Source organism: Terrapene carolina, unplaced genomic scaffold (assembly GCF_002925995.2).
Source record: "Terrapene carolina triunguis isolate 2854851 unplaced genomic scaffold, T_m_triunguis-2.0 Scaffold210, whole genome shotgun sequence".
Classification (NCBI taxonomy): Eukaryota; Metazoa; Chordata; order Testudines; family Emydidae; genus Terrapene; species Terrapene triunguis.
In genome coordinates, this window is record NW_020664561.1 from 2,788,949 (window position 1) to 2,803,974 (window position 15,026).

Here is a 15,026-nt window from a genome sequence, read left to right on the forward strand (position 1 = left end):
CATCAGGATTCACACACTTCTCGGCCTGAGTTTCAGAAAGATCACGTGTGTATATATTGAACAAAAAGGGAGCCAGCACTGACCTTTGTGGAAGACTATTGCAGAGACGTGTAAGGTGACTGATTTTATCCCCAACTCGCAGAATGAAGCTGCAATTACTGATCATTTCTTGGATGAACCACACCATCGGGCTACAAGGAATGGCTTGCAGCAGCTTGGCAATGCCACACACACTGTCATAGGCTACTCTCAGATCAATAAGAACTACACCAAACTTCTTTCCTTATACAAATGCATCTTCTGTATCTTGAGTCAGACAAAGTACCTAATCTCGAGTGCATCATCCTCTCCTGAACCCAGCCTGAACATGAGGCAGCTACAGATCAAATATCTCATTAATCCACATCAGGATTAGTCTCTCCATCAATTTGTAGGTAACACACAGCAAAGAAATCTGTTGGTAGCTCTTTGGAGCTGTCAATGGTTTCTCTGCCTTGGGAACAGTTACGACCTTCATGCTGCATTAGGCTTTTGGGATGCTACAATCCTGGGTACAGCGATTCACCAATTGAAGAAGCCAGCTTTTGGTGACTGGTCCAAGGTGAGAGAAACGTGGAGTGGATGTTACCTGGATCATGAGCCTTGTTAGGCTACAGCTGATATATAGCCAGGTCAAGGTCTTCATTAATAAAGGAGCCATCAGATGTAGACAAGGGACTTTAGCTGAAATACCATATTGAAGACAATACTCCTGGAACATTTTAGAGCTATGTGGCAGTTGTTTATAACTGCCTAGCCCTGTTGATGAAAAAAATGGGCATCAGCTAACACTGACAGCCCTACCAATACCACATGACTGCTGTCTAGATAGATTGAAAGGGAAGGAGTTTGCCTAACCAGAGAAAGGTTTTAGCTAATTATTCTACCGTTTTCTGTGTTGTCTTCTCATTTTCTTTATACATTTGTCTCTCACACAAAATTAATTGCTGTAACTGTGGTAAAGGGTTTTCATAAAGAGAAAATGACACCAAATTGGGGAAAGGTTAGCATTTGCTTCCTTTTTCCCTAAAATAGAGCAGCACATAATGGTCATTATCTGGAGGTTGGAGACCACCTAAGAATTTACATGCTGGAAAAGGGAGAGAACACAAAGCGGTAAAGCTAGTGGTGGGGGCAGCCAGTCCTCCATTTTCCTCTATCAGGCTAGAATAAGTAAAGACAGCTTCTCCAATGTAAGAGATCCAGTGACAGGGTGGATTTGATTTAAATCACTAGTCAGGAAGACTCAATTTAATCATGGATTTCTACATAAAAGTGCATTCTTGTTGGTTGATATAACCTTAATACACATTCTTCACAACTCAGAGATAGATGTAGGTTTCATTTTTAGAAAGCACACACTATACATATTTAAAGTGATTTATTTTGAAAACTTTTCAGATTAGTTTTACAGCTATATCAGAAAATAAATGATTGTTTGGGTATTTCATTTACCAAAGGTAATTGAAGCAGATATTTATGAAGTCATTGGGAGGTTGAATTGGAGATAATTCACAGGTTAATCATTAACATTTGGAGGATTTTCTTGCCATGCTGTATTAGGAGGAGAACATCACCAGACAGACATTTAAATTGTTTTATTTAACTAAAACAACAACGTTATGTATTCTGGATTTTTTCTTCAACGGGAAACATATAATATTTTAACAAAACAAGCATATGAATTTTTGATTTTAGTTAAACATTCAAGTTTTTTTAAATCAGGTTTGTTTTGTTAAAATTGTTTTTAAGTAAAATAGTTAAATGAAATATTTAAAAAAAATTAAATAGACTATGTCAGCTAGGTCAACATGAGAAACTTAAAATATTGGCTTCAGCAGCTAACTCGGTCATTTTCCTGTTTGTTCATAAAATCTGGAAAAGAAAAACAAGCTTTCCTGCTTTTTCAGGTCCCTAACGATTTCTCAATTTGCAATGATTTAGTCCAAAGGAAGAAAATATTCTTTCTACACCGGCAGAAGAAGCTACTGCTGTTAAAAGTGAGATTATCACTTCAACAGTCTCTGAATCCAAGTGCTTAAGTGACTTCCACCAGTTCACTGGTGTGACTTAAAACATTAGCAGCAAACATATATTTCTTGAATGGTTAACCCTTAGCTCTGAAGTTTATTATAGTTGGCATTACAGAAGAATGATTGCTAGATGTCCATGTCATAGCCAACTCTTCTTCTTCGGCAATTAAGGTTTGACCCTGGTACCGAGTATTGAGAATATTTGCAAGAAAATGAGCTGGAGATAGTGCTTGTCCCATTTGCTTTTTTAATGCTTGTAATTTAACTCTGTCATTGCATAGTTCTCTTTTTAAGATCTCACTCAGTTCCTTTCAAATTTCAACAGCGTCAGCAATAAAACAGCTATTTCCCTGAATTTTGTTCAAGGTTACAGAAATGGGCTTCAGGGTACTCAGCATGTGTTCAACATTTGTCTTAAGCCCAATGTTGAGAACTTTGGCTGTGACAGTGTCATCCATTTTTTCACAATTTTGTTCACAGACTGTCATCAGATTAGGCCAGTTCTTGATATAGTGCTCAAAACAGTCCACTACTGAGTTCCATCGCACATCTTGTGGGAGAATTAGCTTGGTACCTCCAACTTTTTACAGAGCAGCTGCTGCAGAGTGGTTGTTACGGAAGTATTTTGCAATTTCAACAACATTAGCCTTTATTTCTGGAACACTGAAGTCTTTGGCTAGGAGGTGCATCAAATGAGAACTGCAACCGTATGGAATTCGCTTGGGACTCTCTTCACTCCCTCTTCTAAATTTCTTCTCATCTTTGATACATTTGCAGCATTGTTTGTGACCAAGTTGCATATTAGACCTTCGAATTTTTTTGCACAGTTTGTTATAGCTTTTACTGCTACTTCTTGTAAGTATTCTGCTGTGTGTGCATTTCCTGATGTATCAATTGTTTCTGTAATGAAGACATTCCCTTCTTCTGTTGTCACACAAGCACATACAACAGGATCGTTGTGGACATTGCTCCACCCATCAAGACTCAGGTTAACAATTTCACCCTCTAGACCTTTTGCACACTGCTCGATTTGTCTTTCATACACTTTATCCAGCAATTTGCCTGCGTCATCTGCTCTGTTGGGTGGACTGGTCTTAATGACTAAACCATGTTAATGAAGTGTGGGTTCTCAATCATACGGAAAGGAGAGTTTTTTGCATAAACAAACTGGGCAATTTTTTAATCAATTACCTCTTTTTGTAATCTGCTCGTTCTTATCACAAACTTATCGATGCTTGTTTCTGGATGACGGAGATTTTTTTTTTCTTTTTGCTACAGGTGATATACTGTGGCTATGTGACATACACGATGTGGCTGAAAACTGTCATTGGCAGATAACTCTGAAACTATAGAAAATGATGGTGATCTTGAAGGTAGATAGTCTTCAGAATCCTGTATGTTGCAGATGGATTCTCCTAAACAAAATAAGTCAATGCAGTTATTTAATTATTATTACCATACTGCTCATTTAGTATTACTCATTGCATTCACTGACACTCAGTACTACTTTAAAGGTGAAATTGTAAAAGGAAGATCTGCCTATTTCAGCTATATATTTTTATCACAACGGCATCTAAAATGATAGTACCATAGAGTAACAACTATATTTTTTCCTCAAACATGAGAATTCAAGAATAATCCAGAAGGAAGACAGGCAGTCCTTAAGAAAGAAGTATGAAATAAAAAAAATTACCAACCTGAAGATCCTGCATGTTCAGACATGTTCCTTTCATCATCTTCAACGCAGCTACCTCCTGAGAAGGAACATTTCTCATGATGTTGTTTCATTCGGGCAACCAGGCCTTGCATTTCTTTTTGCACTGTTTGCATTATGCACACATGCTTGTCTTACCCACAGGTAGAGGAACTTCATTAAAACATTCCACAACTGGGTCTCTTTTACGGCCTCCTGCCATTATAGGTTTTCCCTTCTAGAGAGAGAATAGGATGGTAGATCTCAAAACAATGAAGGCTACACTCAGAAAGACCTCAAGACTTCTCGAATATGATGCTCAAACAGTTTCACTTTTGTTTCTACTGCCTGTCCCTCCCTTCTCACATTTATCTCCAGACTTCTTCTCCTTGTCCAGATCTATTCCGCCCCCAACAATCTTCTATTCATTGAACTTTTTGAAACTTTTTGCACTTTTGGAGAGAGGTAAGGGATTGACTCTGTGTACACAAATTTGCAGAGGGACAATAGGGTTGAGGTCTCTTATTTCTCACCTCTATATATTATTTATTGATTTATTTAAAAACATTTTTGCTGTTAACAAGCATGTTATCTCTGGAGACACAAATCCACAGTTTGAGAACTGCAAAACTAAGCATCTCTGCTGATATCTTCTAGACTGAGCACTGAGTCCCATTGGGTAGATAGAAAGATTAACCTAAATAATCTATACAGAAGTCCCTGGACCCCCATAAGATTGGGTCCTAATCCATGAACTACTGGAACTCATTTACAAAACTTTTCTTAAACATTACATGACTATATTGTCTCATACTATAGAATTAGAATTTATAATCCCTATACCATGATGAGATATCTTTGAGCAATAATGTATCTTAATTAAAACGATCTTTAGATAGGTTTTTTCCTCAAAAAGCATTTTATCAAAAAAATCTGATTTAAATAAAAAAATCCGATTTTATATTTTTTTTTAAATAATTGATTTTTATCCACCCTGCTTTTAAATGTATTTAACTTTGCAAACACCCTTGTGAGGTTGGGGGAAATGCTATTATCCCCATTATACCAATGGGGAAGACTAAGGCATGGAACATAGGAGCCTAAATACTTTTGAGGATCTAGGCCTAAATGACTTGCCCAAGATCTCATGGGGGAATCTGTGGGCGAGCAGGGAAATACTCCATCATCCAGAAACAACCATAGATAAATTTGTGATAAGAACCAGCAGATTACAAAAAGAGGTTATTGATTAAAAAATTGTCCAGTTTGTTTATGCAACAAACTCTCCTTTCCAAATTGAGAAATCGTTTCGGACCTGAAAAAGCAGGAAAGCTTGTTTTTCTTTTCCAGATTATGAACAAACAGGAAAATGAAGGTGAAGACGACTGAGTTAGCTGCAGAAGCCAATATTTTAAGTTTCTCATGTTAACCTAGCTGACAGTCTATTTATTTATTTTTTAATATTTCATTTAACTATTTTAGTTAAAAACAATTTTAACAAAAACAAACCTGATTTTAAAAAACTTGAATGTTTAACTAAATTCAAAAATTCATATGCTTGTTTTGTTAAAATATTATATGTTTCCTGTTGAAGAAAAACTTCCAGAAGACATAATGTTGTTCTTTTAGTTAAATAAAACAATTTAAATGTCTGTCTGGTGATGTTCTCCTCCTAATACAGCATGGCAAGAAAATCTTCCAAATGTTAATGATTAACCTGTTGAATTGGAGATAATTCACCTCCCAATGACTTCATAAATATCTGCTTCAATTACCTTTGGTAAATGAAATAACCAAACAATCATTCATTTTCTGATATAGCTGTAAAGCTGATCTGAAAAGTTTTCAAAATAAATCACTTTAAAAATGTATAGTGTGTACCTTCTAAAAATGAAACCTACATCTATCTCTGAGTTGTGAATAATATGTATTAAGGTTATAACAACCAACAAGAATGCACTTTTATGTAGAAATCCATGATTAAATAGAGTCTTCCTGACTAGTGATTTAAATCAATCACCCTGTTTAAAATAGTGTGAGATGTTCATATACCATGGCAGTGATGGCCAGATAAATACCTAAGATAGATAGATGCACTCTGCCAAAAGAAGAGCATGATACTCAGTGCAGAATAGAGAGAAAAATGCTCCTTATATAGCAGATAACGCTAATTACTGCAGTACAGTGCCTGTTTTTTGGCCAATGCTTTACTGAGGTACTTCATTAAGGTAAGGGAATTTACACAGAATGGTTCTGTTGATCTTTATAATAAACCCCTCTCAGCATGTACATTTCATTTGAAAAAGAAAGTTTAGTGAATATGGGCCAAGCTGTGATACAGTACTCATGTTGTGCCCTTCTGATTTAAGACGCCTGCAGAACCCTTCCAATGAATTACAGCTTTGTATTCAACAGAGAACTACACATTATTCTGAGTTTATGCATACTAGGAAGAAAGAAATGTGAGTCAAGACAAGGAATGAAAATGGATGCATTACTTCATGCTCTCAGGCAAAAACCACCTGTAGAGATGCCACAAATCAGAGTTATTAAGGAAAATTATTGCTGCAGAAAAACAGTTCTGGTTTGATAGGTAAGAATGAAAGAGATACAATAGCTACAGAACTCTTTATGGCAGTATCAAAACTGCTACACCAAAAGATAACTGACATGTCAAAAGGCAGATCCCACTAGCATTTTAAGAGCGTTCATGCAGACTGAAAGCTAATGGAAAGAGCAGTATGAAGGTACTGGCCGTGACTTCTTCATTAAAGTTAATGCCAGAGTTCCAGTACAAGGCTGACTTTGACTCATTCTCTAACTTTCTTGATGAAGGAACTATGATTCTGAATTTTTGGTGTGTGTGAACTTTTCCCCCCAGAAGTTTAGGATAAGAAATAATTATATAGAGAAAGAGGGAAAATATTCTCTTCTAAAACAGGATGACTTCCAAGATTTTCCATCCACTGAACACTGGGGGGATTTGTTGGTGTGTGATTTGGTTTTAGTTTGGGGGGTTTTTGCACAAGTTCATTCATTTTAAAAACACTGTCTGTAGTACCTAATACTTTCTAGATGATTTCCCAAATCTGAAGTTATGCACCATCACTCATTAAAAATATGACACAATCTTTTTCTATATGAAGTACAAAGTGACCATTAGTCACTCCATAATTATGATTGTTTAAAGCAGGAGTTTGAGTCCTCCCTAAAATGAACATACATAGTGAAAGTGACTTGAAAACCCATATGCTAGCTCACGAATTGGGGTATAGTTTATAGTATAAATTTGAGGGTCATTTAATCAAAAGGTTTCAGAGTGGTAGCCATGTTAGTCTGTATCAGCAAAAACAATGAGGAGTCCTTGTGGCACCTTAGAGACTAACAAATTTATTTGGGCATAAGCTTTTGTGGGCTAAAACCCACTTCATCAGACGCATGGAGTGAAAAATACAAACAGTATAAATATTACAGCACATGAAAAGATGGGAGTTGCCTTACCAAGTGTGGGGGGTCAGTGCTAACGAGGCCAATTCAATTAAGGTGGAAGTGGCCTATTCTCAACAGTTGACAAGAAGGGGTGAATATCAAGAGAGGGAAAATTACTTTTGTAGCGCTAACGAGGCCAATGCAAAAGGATTCCCAAGCCAATCTCTCTCCAAAGTGACCCATTTTTAAAATTTGGAAAGTCTATCGCTTTTTTGGAACACATACTGAATAAAAAAACATGGGCAGAAGCCACAGGATACTTGTATCCTTGGGATACCCTGCAAGAGCTAGTGTCTGGAACAATAACCAGATCCAAAACCTAACAACAGAAAATAACTAGAGTTTGTTTTGGTCCTACAAGTGATGAGGATTGCTGAGATCTCTGGCAATGTGCACAGACTCCAGGTCAAAACTCTGAGAGAGTGATCTCCCAGAAAATACTTTTAGTCTAAAAGGTGCACTGGCCTGGGAGCCAGGAGACCATGAAATCAAGTCTCCTCCTCCACTGACTGCTTTTAATATTTGTGTGCTCTTCATAACTTATACTGACCAAGGCCTGATACTCCTGCTCTAGGGCCAGGGAATTATTATTTTCCCTCAATTTTACAGATAAGGTAACTGAGAAGTTACACAAAGAAGGGAAGGATGGCCCAGTTGTTAGGGTACTAGTCTAGGTCTCAGAGACCCGAGTTCAATTCTGCTACAAACTTCCTGTATAACATTGGGCAAGTCACTTAGTCTTTCTAAGTCCCAGATTGCCATCTGTAACATGGAATGTTGTAAAAATAAAATACATTAAAGATTAGGAGGCACTGAGATACTGCAAAAAATGGAGGCTACATAATAGAACACTGGTCTTGAATACGGCAGACCCAACTTTCATTCACTTAGCCATTCGATAAATGTGTTAAATCTGTATGCTTAGCTATCCTGCCTGTACCACTGCTTTAACCACTAAACCAGACTGCTTGAAATCAAACCAGAAAGACACTCCAGGAATCCTAATTTCCAAAATTATACTATTGTCTAGCAAAAACTGTGCAATTCACTAGCAAAGTGTCTGTCAACTTTCTGGTTAGAGGTCCATCATGTGCATATGAAGATCTCAAGTTCAGACTCTGCCAACAACCAATGCGGAAGCAATCACTGTTCCACATGATGGCATTTCTTTTTTCCCAATTTAATATTTTAAAAGTCCAATCAGCCTGTAAATTAATAGATTAGAGGCCAAATTATGTGCTCAGCTATGCTTTCTGAATGTCTATCCCTATCAAGCGTACAAGAGACACAGCTGAATTGCCTTAGCACATAGGTGCACATGGTGGAACTTCAGTGTAATGTCTGTGCATAGCAACTGAAGCATCAGGAAAAAAAATGATGACTGGGAACCGAACGAGGGGAACCAGTGTTCAATTCTTGGCTCAGCCATGGACTTCCTGAGAGATCTTGGCCAAGTCATTTAATCTCTCTGCTTCAGTTTCCACAACTGTAGGCTACTTTGGATCTTCAGAAGCCTGACAAGCATAGTTTGACCCATGGAGATTTAAGGAGCCAATTTTGGCTGGTTTGGGGCTGAGAAAACTTCTAAGGCTGTGGAAGGATTCCACATTCACATCATCCCTGCTCCAGTGAAGGGGCACACTGTAAGAGGTCACTGGGGGATATCTGGGGAAGGCATAGACCTGGGGACTAGCACTGTGTTTGGAGTAATGTATATTTAAATAGCCAACAGTGATTAAGCTCTTCCCTTTGACAAGATGGTAAAAAAGCCAACCTGTATGCAGGCTTTCTCTGCGACATGGTTCCTGATTATAGCTGTATTTTACATCCTCTCTAAAGTACATACACATAGTGGATTCCTTCTTTACTCCGAGACTTGGCTCCACAACACAGGCTGTATAACTCTGAGGCACAGTTCATCCATTATAATCCACAGCCCTAAGGTAGGATTTAATGGCACTTTACTGTGGAGTCAAGTGTCATGTTTAGAAGGAGAAAATAAGAGATTAGAGAGGAAGTAAACCTGTTTTCTGTAATTATCTCTGAGTATTCTGGGGACTTGTAAAGCCAATGCAGAGTGTAAATGCAACTGCAGTAACCTGTTAGGTAAAATGCACCAAACAAGCAAGAGCCTACAGCTGATGAGAGAACATCCAGCTTGCCCGACTGAAACCTCATTAACATGGATAAAACAAGCTCAGTATGAATCAACAGGCTCTGATGAACAAATCCATCTTCACATCTTTGATGCAAGAATTAGGGTCAATAGGATAAACTAAGATGTTCAGAATGGCGTCTGAAGCCCGCAATGCTGGGCTGCTGAGGAAGGGGAGCTCTAAGTCCAACTCAGGTCACTCCCAGAAACTGAGTCAAACCTTACAAGCACCAGGTGAGAAAATACTTTATTACCTATGGTATCAGGCTCAGTCCATCCTCCGTCATGGATTTGCTTTAGAAGAGAATACAGCAGCCTCCAAATCTGCAAACTCTATGAAAGATCAGAAAGGAAACATCAGCATTCAGAAGAGTTGCCATGTATTTGTCTTTAATTACTCAGCACTGGCCATTGCCTGGAACAACACAAGGTGCCCACTCAGCAAGAAAAGAGGGGAAAGGATAGGCAGGTACTTGTATTGCCCTGTGCTTCCTCAGATTAATGGCAATAACATGAAGATTGTGCATTCAGCAAAGGAAAGTGTTACAGGGTTGTTGACTGCCTGGAACAATTGGGCACCTCTCTCCCACAACCACACAACAGCACTGCTTCTAAAAAGGCACAGCCACATACAGCACACTTTATACTTACACTTGAACCAGTTCCTTCTGGGATGCCTGAAAGAAATGTCCTAAAATGCTGCAAGAGCAGGGGCTTTAGGGTAATTTGTAAACACCAGGCATTGCATTGTGGGCTATTATTATGAGAACTAGCTCAACCAATGTAGTTAGAAGCTAGGATAGCACGGTTACAGACTATGACAGTTTAAGGCAAGCCCTCCTACAAGGAATTGCAGCCAACATTTGTAAAATGCCTAGACAAATACAAAACAGCCTATATGCAGAGATAGGTCAAGGCCTTTCCGCCAATAGAGTTTCCAAAGCCCTAGCACAGAGGGGGCCTAAGATTATTCAGGATAAGGGGAGGGAAGTATACTCTGAGTGACCAGCAGAATGTGCTGCACACCAGAGGGAAGTGTCAAGCTTCAATTCTGGAAAAAAAAAAAAAGTAGAAAATAGAAGTTTCCAGGAAATTCTCCAAGAGCAGGAATTTTTCAGAGCTTCTGAACAAGATTCTAAGCAAGAGAAGACATGGAAAGAGATCATCCCACCGAAAAGAAAGGAAGGGCAGCATGGAGACAAGGGAGACTATTTTGCTCTTGGATTTAGAAGATTATTTCCCTCTAATGTAAATGGAAGTTGATCATGCATATCTGGCTGTCTGGGCTTTTTATTTCCCAACATGGGGGGAGGAGGAAGCTGGAATCATTACAGGGATGGCTGACGTACCATGACTAAAGGGCCTCAGGTGGGTTATGAGGGGTACCTTCATGGTGGGAGGTGAAGAGGTAACACTACAGAATCAAGGCTTCAGAGGGAATGTGACTGTCAGGCACGGGAGGGGGGAAGGGTATGCTTCCCTAGATTTGAAAGGTAATTCAAATTAAGGTAGGGTGTGAATTTAGAGCACCAGAACTATTCCTGAATAACTCTGTATGTGGAGATTCTTTGTACAGAATAAGGGCGTCCACACATTGAGTTATTCAGCACTTATTCCAGAATAACTCCATGTGTAGACAAACCCTTAGGAGTTGACATTACAGGGATCACAGCAGAGGGGTGCCAACGCTACCAGGTGGTGACAAGCTAGTGAAGAACACCATGGAGTGCTGGAGGGCACAGATACACAGAGTTGTACAGATTAGCTATACGAACAGTATGGAGGCATTATTTTAATGAGAACTAGCGAGTAACATTGAATATTCATACAGCACCGTCCCATCCACACACCTACTGCTCACTGAGTGTTATTATTCCTCCTTTACAGCAGGCAAAACTGATGCACAGACCTTGTTGCCACTGGGGATTTGTTCCAACCCCGCTCACTGGTGTAGCTGCCCAGTGCAGACCCTACTACAAGCAAAGCTGTTACAAGCCACAATTTGCACCACTGCAGTGTGACCTGGTTGCACACTGGGCTGAGTGGCAAACTGTGCTTATATCAGCTGCACCTGTCTCACCAGGGCAGCTATGCCAAAGGCAGGAATACCCAGCATGAAGAAAGCCTGAGAGCACAGGAAAGTTGCCTAGGGTCCCACCACAGGGAGTGATGGTATGGGAGAAGAGATGACATTACAAGGGTAAAAGGAGAAGTAGGCATTAATGTTATGGGGCAGGGGGGATGCTGTGGGGTAGCAGGGGCAAACCCAGGAGGTAGAGGGATTCTATGGGTCAGTAAGGGAGGAGGGGTATTGCTATGGGGCAGGGGCCACCGAGAGGAGATGGGGTGCTGCTGGGGTGCAGTGAGGGGGCACTGTCAGGGGGCAGTGGTGTTGCTATGGGGCAGTGGGGGCGGGAGGGCGTTGCTATGTGGCAGGGAGGGGCCAGTGATGTTGCTTTGGGGCAGCGGGGGCGTTGCTATGGGCTAGTGGTGATGCTATGGGGCAGAGAGGGGACAGTGCTGTTATTATGGGGCCAGGGAGGATCGGTCCCGGCTTCCCCCGCTCTCACCGCCTCGGGCCGGTCGAACTTGGCGAGGCGGAAGGTCTCCGGGGCGGGCCGGTTCCCCGGCGGCAGCGCCCGGCACAGCGCCCCGATGGCCGCCAGCAGCGCCCCAGCCCGGCCCCGCCACATCCCGCTTCAAACTCCAACACTCGCCGCGCGCCTCCGCTCAAACGGCGCCTCCACGCTACTACGCAGGTGCACACGGCCCGCCTCCCAGAGCGCATGTGCAAGGTGGGCGTGCGTGCGCAACGGACAAATGAAGCCGCGCGGAAGCCGTCGCCCTCGCCTGTATCCTCAGTAATGCCCTCTCCGGGAGCACGTGGCCGCGTGCCTGGCTCCCAGCGCTGGGCCAGGCTGCTGCGCGCTGGTGCCGCCTGGCCTGGGCCTGGCAGAGCCAAGCAGCTTGGAAATCCCGCAGCAGGGCTCTAACGGGTCCAGCCCAGCGCTCGTTGCCAGGCTGGCCTCTGCTGCCGCCCTGGAAGCTAGACATGTGCAGAGGGCTGACCCAGAGTCTGAGCTCAGGTTACCCCAGCAGCTGGGACTTTATGTAGGGCGAGGTAGGCAACCTATGGCACTCACACTGCCCGGATCCTGGCCACCGGTACAGGGGGCTCTGCATTTTAATTTAATTTTAAATGAAGCTTCTTAAACATTTTAAAAACCTTATTTACTTTACATACAACAATAGTTTAGTTATATATTATAGACTTATAGAAAGAGACCTAAAAACGTTAAAATGTATTACTGGCACGCAAAACCTTAAATTAGAGTGAATAAATGAAGACTCATCACACCACTTCTGAAAGGTTGCCGACCCCGATGTAGGGCATAAAATGGCAGGAGACTGGCACTAAAATCACCAGAGTGGGCACCCGCCCAAGGTCTCTGGGCCCCACCACGCTCTAAACATTTATTGCTGTGTGACTGGGCAGGTTCCCACCAGGAGGGACTCGAGAGCTGGGGGCTCTAGGGTGAACAGATGTCCCGATTTTTTGGATCTTTTCTTATATAGGCTCCTATTACCCCCCACTACCTGTCCCAATTTTTCACACTTGCTGTCTGGTCACCCTAGGGGGCTCCTGCATACTAGTCTGTCCAGGGTTTCTTCTTCCTACACTAGCATGTATGTTGGTATAACTTATGTCGTTCAGGTATGTGAAAAAACACCCCCGAGCGACATATGTTTCACCAACAGAAATGGTAGTGTGGACAGCACCATGTCTCCCTCTGACAGCTACCGCTGCTCATTGGGAGTGGTTTAATTGTGCTGACGGGAGAGCTCTCTCCCATCAGCATAGGGCGACTACACAGGAGATCTTACAGCAGCGCAGCTGCATTGGTACAGCTGTGCCACTGTAAAGTCTGTAGTGTAGACATGACCAAAGATGTTGATGTGTTTCACTCATCTGTCTTGTGAAAAATGTAGCTATTTTGACATTTCATCTCAGTTTAGGACATAGTCAAATGTTGAAATACCAGAATTGCATGTTGGACAGGAATTCTAATTTTCAATCAGCTCTGAGGGGACAATAAGTAACCAGAATCAGTCATTTAAACATTCACATAGAAGATAACGCAGTCTCAGGCTAGCATCCTAACTCCCTGGACAATTCTTCCTTTCCAGTGCTCCTTCTTATCTATCCAATGGCCACACAGACATAAAACATGTTTTAGAATACTAATAGGAATCTACCAGGATTAGAACATGGCTACTTAGCTAGCCCACATAAGCAAGGAAAAGATACACTATAAATAACATTTGAGCCACAAACAAAAGTTGTATTATTACAGGATTACTTTTATTGTGCCTGATCCTGAAAACATTTATGCATGGGAGTAGAGTTGGCTGAAATGGCATGTGAATAGCTTTACTTAGGCAAGGTAGTTCCATTGATTTCACTGAAACTACTTGACCAAGTAAGTTACTTACATGTAGAGCTGTTGGGAAAATTTAAAAAGAAAGTCAGAGATTTTTTTTTTAATTGTTTCCATTTTGTTGGGCTCCAAAGGGACCCGCATCTCATTTTTCAAAATTGTATTAAATACTTTTATCAAGAATATCTTTGGACCATTATGGGAATTTTTTGTTTGTCAAAATCCTGCTTCTTTTTGAGTAAAAAAATGTCAGTTACTCTATTGATAATGTTTAGGATCAAAAAATCCCTTCAAAATGTTGACAAAAATATTACTGGGAAAAAATTGGAAAAAGTCAACATACTTCACAGAAATTTTAATTTTTAAAAAGGAAAAATAAAAATGTCCAGTTAAAAAGCTTTTTGGTCAAAAAATTTCAGCTGTACTCCCCTGCAGACATTTGCAAGATTGGGCCTAAAAAACATGCTCTATGTTAGCCCCCACATTCTAACCCTGGTGGATACCCTGGGTAAAACATAGTTTATGTTTGGCCACATAAAACAGGGGGCTGGACCTTGCAAATAAAGACACAATGCTGATGTGTGAGATGTGTGAGATAATGAGTGTAACTGTCCAACTCCCCTTCTGCCAAAAACAGCAGAACTCTGGAAATGTTTCCCTTTGAACAAGCCAGATTGATCTGGGGATTTATGAGCTTGTTCCCCCACCTGCTCACACGAACACCTCACTGAGCACCCTGGTCACTTGTCACATGAGAAGGCCCCTTACCTCCTCGCAGGGACTTGTCTGAGCTCCTCTCTCTCTGCTCTTGCCACTTCTTTATATTTGCATTTTGTCTTTCCCTCCCTTTCCCTGTTGTGTCCCAATGGCTGAGACACTGAGCATCAAGCTGCCCTGCTTTCACTCCGGCACTATGCTGACCTCACCCTGACATCACAGTGCTGGGCTCTGTGCAGGCAGGATGACGTCATGGTGCTGAGATGAGACAGGAAGCTGCTCCAGAAAATGTTATGAGGTGGGGTCCCCAAAAGCAGCAGCTCCTGGGACAGACTCAGAGTCCTATTCCCCTTCCTGCAAAAGCCCAGGGGAGAAGGGACTGGCACACTTTGCTCACAGGAGACCCAGGGCTGCTCTACAGATGCCCAGTTCCATGAGCTCGTGCAATAAGCAGGAAGAAC

The 15,026-nt window shown here is 41.4% G+C and overlaps 1 protein-coding gene across 1 annotated transcript in view; it reads right to left on the minus strand.

The window, feature by feature from the left end:
• Positions 1-12,102, minus strand: part of LOC112110346 (tubulin epsilon and delta complex protein 1-like) — a 180,854-nt gene extending 168,752 nt beyond the window's left edge. The window contains exons 1-2 of the mRNA XM_026655518.1: positions 11,980-12,102; positions 9,664-9,742 (exon numbers count right to left, since the gene is read on the minus strand). Of these exons, the coding sequence (XP_026511303.1) occupies positions 9,664-9,742; positions 11,980-12,102 (202 nt within the window). The remainder of the gene's footprint in view (positions 1-9,663; positions 9,743-11,979) is intronic.
• Between the last annotated feature and the right edge of the window lie 2,924 nt (positions 12,103-15,026).